The 7,012-nt window shown below is 49.2% G+C and overlaps 3 protein-coding genes across 3 annotated transcripts in view; all 3 read left to right on the top strand.

Moving 5' to 3' along the window:
* The window catches only part of BP5553_02686 (uncharacterized protein), a gene marked incomplete at both ends in the record, with an annotated part of 1,826 nt that extends 1,303 nt beyond the window's left edge, over window positions 1–523 (top strand). Inside the window, 2 exons of the mRNA XM_032011309.1 lie at window positions 73–169; window positions 338–523. Of these exons, the coding sequence (XP_031871002.1) occupies window positions 73–169; window positions 338–523 (283 nt within the window). The remainder of the gene's footprint in view (window positions 1–72; window positions 170–337) is intronic.
* Window positions 524–2,236: 1,713 nt separating this feature from the next.
* On the top strand, window positions 2,237–4,566 carry BP5553_02685 (uncharacterized protein; the record flags this gene model as incomplete). The annotated part of the gene is made up of 3 exons (XM_032011308.1): window positions 2,237–2,626; window positions 2,906–3,720; window positions 3,786–4,566. 3 exons carry the CDS (start codon window positions 2,237–2,239, stop codon window positions 4,564–4,566), a joined length of 1,986 nt encoding a protein of 661 aa, XP_031871001.1.
* A 684-nt stretch (window positions 4,567–5,250) lies between these two features.
* Window positions 5,251–6,156, top strand: BP5553_02684 (uncharacterized protein; the record flags this gene model as incomplete). Its single annotated transcript, XM_032011307.1, has 1 exon — window positions 5,251–6,156. The coding sequence occupies one exon, from the start codon at window positions 5,251–5,253 to the stop codon at window positions 6,154–6,156; it is 906 nt and encodes a 301-aa protein (XP_031871000.1).
* Window positions 6,157–7,012: the final 856 nt, after the last annotated feature.

Here is a 7,012-nt window from a genome sequence, read left to right as displayed (position 1 = left end):
CCCCCCTCCCTCCCCAAATGCTTTCAGCTACGAGATATTGTTTTGAGCATGAGGTGGTGTGGTAGACGATAGCAACTGGATCAATCTCTCGTTTGCCGAGAACTACACCATCTGGAAAGACATCCTCGAGGTCTTCCGCGACGCGGCCGCAACGCAAGTCACTGACAAAGTGAGTGAAACCGAAAAGCAACCTTGTAGAGATCTCACTGATGTTCCCACCAGGGTCTCAACTAGCCTCATGGATGCTGGGGTGAAGCACGGCGCCGTCCTCTCTTCCACCACCGCCGTTTTGCCGTGAAGGTATATGTTGTAGGGGCGTTTGCTAACCGCCGGCCAGGCGCCTATGAGGTCTTCATCAACATCCACACCAGCATCGTCCCGATTCCGGTGGGCGTCGGCAGCCTTGACGGGTCCTTGGCGAGTGCATGATCCCCACGCTGGAAAAGAGGCTTCGAGACGCGCCTGTCCCTGTCACAGCCGTGGTGGTGATGAACCCGCACAATCCGCTGGGCCGTTGCTATAGTAAGGAAATCTGACTGAGCCGATGCACTTCTGCCAACATCATAACCTCCATCTCATCGCCGACGAGGTGTTCGCTCTGAGCGAGCATGGATGCAGCGACCTGCGGCAGCCCAGAAAATTCACGTCGACCTTAGCCATGGATGCTGCCGCCAGCGGATGTGATGCCACCAAAACCCACGTCATCTGGAGCATGAGCAGGATCTTGGTGCCACTGGAGCACGCTTGGTTAGTTTTGTCTTCAAATAAATTTCTTTGTTCGCCGGTGTGGATCAACCCCTTTCTTTCTCGCTTGACGGTGCTTACGAGTATCGCTTGTCTAGGGATGCGTCGTGACGCGTAGCAAAGATACGCGGGACTCGATCGCTCTCGTGGCGCATATCGGCGTCTCGAGTCTCTCAATCCCGTTAATTTTAATAGCTACATGCGTGTGTGACGGGGGTGTCCTTCGTGGAGCTGGAGAGATTTGATATCGCCATGGACCGGCTGAAAGCGGCCTACCAGATATATATATCCCGCGGACTGTCAATGTAGAAATCGATAGTATAAAATAAGCTTGATAAAAAGAATCTTAATGAAAATAAGCTCTAAAACTTTAAAACTTTAAAGATGGAGCGGCAAGTCAGCATGCGGAAACCGCGACCACCGCATCGGGCCGCGTGCACGGGCCAGCCGCCGCGTACCCGGAATCCGGAATATAAGAACCGCGTTGCGCGCGCTGCTTTTCTCCTTCCTACCAGGACTTGGAATCCTACCGAACTTGGTTCTTCAGCTGCCGTTTCTATACTCGGCGTCCTAGACGAAAATGAGGCCCTTCCCTTCTACCGAATAGCTAGAGCGATATCTTTGATGAGGAGACACAACCTCTGCGGGATGCGGGCCGCACGCCAGGGCGCACAATCCTAGCAACGATACAGCGCGAACCTGGCTCTGGCGTAGCAGAGCAGGCCGAACTGCTACGGAGAGATAGAGTACGGCTGGAATCAGCGACGATGGTAGTCTGAGCGACAGCGATCCCGATTCCAGCAGCGACGATGGCGGATGTCGCAATGAGGATGGGCAACATTGTCCAAGCTCGAGGAAGAATACCCCATGGGATGAGATCGAGGAGTAGCGCTTACGGGTGTACAAGGATGAGCGGAAGCCTTGAAAGGGGATCTTCAAGAAGTTCCCAACCAGAACTGAACTCGCAATTCGTAATTCGCACGCGCTGGACTATGATCCAGAAGCGAAATATATTGACTTCTTTCCAAGTTCTTTTATGTCGAAAACAGCTACTTGTTGAAATATTTATTCAGTATATCTAGTTCACATAATATTAGTGTATTATATGCATGTTTTCCTTACGTGCTTGGTAATAGACAAATTTATATTGCAGCGGAATGATAGCAGTGCGGCTTTCATAGTGATTTCAGTCTCAGATCTTTGCCATTTCTGTGTACCTGCACTGCCGCCTCGGTAGGAGTTAGTGCCAGAGCGTCTTGTCGATCATGCAAGCCGTCGGAGGAGCCACCAGCTCTCGTTGGGTAAGGCCCTCGAACCTAGCGCCACAAGCATGGCTCCTGGTTAGATTTGGGTACTAATGTACTTCGTAAGATACGGATCTATTAAGCCGCTTTGTTATTGCGCACAGCCTTGACAGCCAAGGCTTGTGTCGCCAGTACGAAGGTATAAAAGAATTGATCACCTTCAACCAAGCCATGGAATATGCTTCGCGATGTTGATACGAGAAATAGAGTTGGAATCAACTCAACACGATACCCAGCTTTCTGCACTAGCCAAGCCCCTCCCCAATTGCACCGCCGACGCGGAGAAGGGCCAGCCCGGAAAAGTAGAAGTTACTGAGCACAAGAGCAGATTCGGCAGGTTCAAAGACCGATATAAAGGCTGGAGGCATGGACTCCTGCTTGGATTTATCGCGAGCGTTGTTGTCTTCTTTGTCAACCTGGGGTTTGCTCTATGGGCTGTCCAGCATCATCGTCTTCAGGACAGCCAAGGGGTCCTCTATGAAGGCGATTGCAAGAAGGTCGAACGTTCTGGTGTCGGGCTTCATTTCGTGATTAATATTTTTGGCACCACTCTCCTAGGTGCTAGCAACTATTGCATGGTAAGTCCTAGCTACAATGAAAATGAGTATCTCTGCAATACGCAGTTGTGGTTCGTGCTGACTTGTCATGAAGCAATGCCTCTCAGCGCCCACGAGAAGCGACATTGATCGTGAACACCAGAGAGGAAAATGGATGGATATCGGCGTGCCAAGTCTACACAATCTGTTCCGGGTATCTAAGATGAAATCCTGGCTGTGGGTGGGCTTAGCGTGCTCGTCCGTCCCGCTCCATCTGATGTGAGTGTCGCCGCTCCCCACGTCTATTGCTCGATACCTTAGCTAAAGCGTCCTATGTGCAGATACAATTCCACCATATTTACAACTATATCTGCCGATGCATATAATATCTTTGCAGGCAGCGGGTCTTTTACAGAGATGGATCTGTCAAGCCTCGCCTTGGGCACAGGCGATGGTAATATCAAACAAGCATTCGAGCGGCTCCATCAAAAGGCACAGAACGGCACGCTATATCGACTTGATAATTCTGCTTGCATAGACGCCTATGCCACTGCCTACCAGTCGGCTTATGGCAGCGTGCTTGTGGTGACTACCGATATCACCCAGTCAAGTAAATACATAGTCGTAGACCAGCAGGAAGTCTATAACCCCTCGTTAGAGAACAACCCCGGAGCAAATCCCTATAGATGGCTATGCGCAGATCTGCAGACTACGAGATATTCCTACGCACAGTGTCTCACGCTCTTGCCACAAGTCCGTTCTCTGGCAGCAGATAACAAGTGGACGGTGAGTGGTCACCACGTCGACTACTGCCTTGTTGAAACGGTCCCTTCGCACTGCAAATTACAATACAGCTTGCCACTAGTGGTGACGGTTATCAGTCTCAATCTTCTCAAGGCTATACTCATGGGTTATATGGCGTTCTGGTTTGTTGACACCCCAATTCTCACCATGGGGGATGCTGTCGCCTCCTTCCTGAGGACACCCAACCAGTTCTCGGAAAGCAAGTGTCTATTGATTATGGATAGCGCTCGAAACCCTAAAAAGTGTGGTAATGGTGATCTAATTTTCGATGGGAGTCTAAGACGATGGCGATCAGCTATCCCTCGATCGAGATGGATTCTAGGTATCGGATTGTAAGTCGTGATCCCCCTATGGGTGTCGGTGTCCATAACTTGACGACTAACAAACAATGAAATAGCTACGTCGTGGCCATTCTTGCATGTGTTGCTGTCCTTGCCGTAGGGCTAATCTTACCTTTCAATAATAGTGGCATCTGGAAGATTGGACTTGGGGAGGTTAGTGCGCAATCACTGCTCTCCTCGGGGCAGGCGTGGATAACATCATTGGTGGTTAACGCCATCCTCGCAAATCTGCCCCAGTTGATACTCTCCATGCTTTACTTTACGTCCAATAGCCTCCTTACCAGTATGCTCATGGCCGACGAGTGGAGTAGATACGCGCTACGCCACAAAGGCCTTCGAGTCTCCTCTCATCCAAGAGGATCACAAAGAAGTAAATACTTCCTCTCGCTCCCATACCGATACGCTATTCCCCTTATGATCTCATTGACCCTCCTCCACTGGCTCATATCTCAGAGCCTGTTTCTCGTCATGATCCAGGCATATTCTGCCACCCTGCAGCGAGATCCTGCGAACGACATTACCACCTGCGGGTACTCGCCAACTGCCATTGTTAGCACCACGGCAGTCGGGGTTGTCATGTTTTGCTGCCTTATTTTTCTGAGTAGGAAACGATTCAAGACGGGCATGCCGGTTGCGGGGAGTTGTAGCATTTCCATTGCCGCTGCATGCCATCCCCACCCTCAACTAGAGAATAGAGAGACTACTGGGCTTCAAGAAGATGAAGGGTGCTTGCCTGTAAGGTGGGGAAGTATCCAAGTGCCAGATGGAGAGATTGGGCATTGTTCTTTCTCGAGTGGCGAGGTAGAGCTTCCTGAGCAGGGGAAGGCATATCGATAATTAATGTGATGCTAGTTAATAATTGGTATTTTTCCTACCCCTTGCGCGCCCGTCTTGTGTATCTTCGTCACTGCTACCTATCTCACATTGGTTTCTACGTTGATATTTTATATCCAGTGATATAGAGTAGCCCAATCTCTCTAACTTATATACTTATCTGCCTATATATAGGAGGCTTTACACAATAGTCTTAGGCTATTTAATTAATATAATCACCTTAATTCTATAACCTGTTTTGACTAATTCTCTGCGTTGTATTATATGTGCTAATTTGGTCTCAATTATCAACATAATGGCCCTAATGAATCGCGCAGGCTCTATATGCCAGTAAATATCGAATCCCTCAGAGTTATACGGGCGAGATCTGTTCCAGAGCCGAAAGTAACACTCTTAAAAAAAAGCTATACTGCCATTACCTAAGCTACTAGTACTGTCAAAGTATACAAGGCTCCGTGAGGAAATAGGGTGACAACATGACGATTAGAAACAGAGAAGCTTGTGAATTAGCCCTTGATTACTATTCCTCTCATATTATACTACTAATAGCGAAATTAGTCACCTAAAAAGTGACAAGGGCATAGTCTGCAACACCCAACTTCAGCAGTTGCAACTCCAAGTTACGAGAAATTTCCTGAGTCTATTTAGATATCAATCCTCCTTTAATTCCGTCCACCAGCAATAGTAATGGAGCAAGACCAGACTCCTAGCGAGAAGCCAGGCCATCCGCCCGCTCAAGCGATCCTCCACGAGTTGCAGACTGCCAAAAACAGCGCTGCCCATTTACTACCCAAGTTGCAGTCTATAAAGGAATCCAATCCCCGTTTGATGCTCTTAGACGTCGGCGCCGGCTCAGGCACCATCTCTGTGAGTTTCGCCAAGCTCATTCCCAGCGGCCACGTTACCAGCATCAACCTCAGTCCCAACATCTTGCCACGGGCACGAGCTGTTGCTGAAATGGCCGGCGTCAAAAACATCGAGTTTCAGCCGGTCAGTGTCTACAAGCTCCCCTTTGCCGACGAGACATTCGACATCACCTTTTGTCATCAGGTGCTGGTCCACATTGGCACCCCGTGGGATGCGCTGCGTGAAATGCTCCGAGTAACAAAGCGAGGCGGCATCGTCGCGGCCCGCGAGGGCGACTATGAGACGGAGTGCGTCTGGCCCAAACTTCCCGAGCTGTGCAATTTCCATAAGCTCATGGCAGGCTTTATGAGTGCCGGTGGTGGCACTCCAACTGCAGGCCGACAGCTCCTTTCTTGGGCACTCAAGGTTGGTGTCGAGCGGAGTCAGATTACGCTCGGCTATAGTACATCATCATACAATACACCGAGCGATAGGAAAACCTGCTGTAGGTTTCAGTTTTCCACTCTGCTTCTTGTGGCTGCGATTATGGCCCTAATGGCTGTGTTTTCTCTAGCCCAGGGGTTATGTGATCAACTCAGAGGGGGTTCTTTGCGCGAGAAAGCCTTAAAGTTCGGCCTAGGTACTAAGAATGATTTTGAAGAAATGGCCAAGGCTTGGGAGGAGTGGGCGAAGAGAGATGATGCAAGCTTGGCCATGCTGCATGGAGAAATTCTTGTCCAAAAGTAATTTCAAGACTTCAAGTGACACTTTATAGCTGGTCCATGTGTACCGAAGATGCAAAGAAAATATATGATAACTGAATACGAGCTCGTGCTTTTCTCTAGCTGTTGAGCGGATTTCCTGAAGGCAATTGAGTGCATCTTGGACATCTTGAAATCTCCAGTTGCTCATCACGGGCCGGAAGAGGTGGAATTCAGTTGAGAGGCATGACTAAAGATCCTTAGGAAGGCGTCACTTTACCTCTTGTCCATGAGATTACTATGGTCCCAAAATGCGGACACCTATGCGACGATACGCTTTTGAGCCGGCGTACGGCATTTCACTATTGGCGGGAATACGGACGATCAAAACGAAAGGAAATGAAAGGAAAAGGGGAAAGAGAGGAAGGATTGGGGCATAAAGTATTTATTAAGGAAAGTTGACTTTGAGATCAAGCCAAGTGCTACCTGAAGTTTTTGGAATGAGTGACAAAGTGGGTCCTGGAACAAAGCCTCTGGTGAGAGAATGTGGCGGATTATGTGAGGGGATTGGAGGAATTAGAAATCGGCATACGCGACATCGACACAGAAATTTCAAGCTTGCGATCAGCTTCCGAGCCCCTCAACACTTTGTTCGCTGACGTGTAGCATTTGTGGCCAAATCTACTTAGGACGGTATCCTGGAACTTCATGAACCACTCGAAAAAGGGTCCTTGAACTATAGGTTCTAGCCACCCGCTCTAGCGCGCCCGTCGGCAAGATGATTATAGAAGCATGGTACTTTACTGCAGAAGCACCAAGAAAGCAATACCTAAGAACGGTGTTTGGAGAGGAGACAATGTTTGATTACGTATCTGAAGTCCTGTGTAGACGACCTCAAGGCG

Source organism: Venustampulla echinocandica (assembly GCF_003357145.1).
Source record: "Venustampulla echinocandica strain BP 5553 chromosome Unknown scaffold_1, whole genome shotgun sequence".
Taxonomy (NCBI): domain Eukaryota; kingdom Fungi; phylum Ascomycota; class Leotiomycetes; order Helotiales; family Pleuroascaceae; genus Venustampulla; species Venustampulla echinocandica.
The sequence above is the reverse complement of the archived record's forward strand: the minus strand, read 5'-3'. Positions and strand labels throughout refer to the sequence as shown.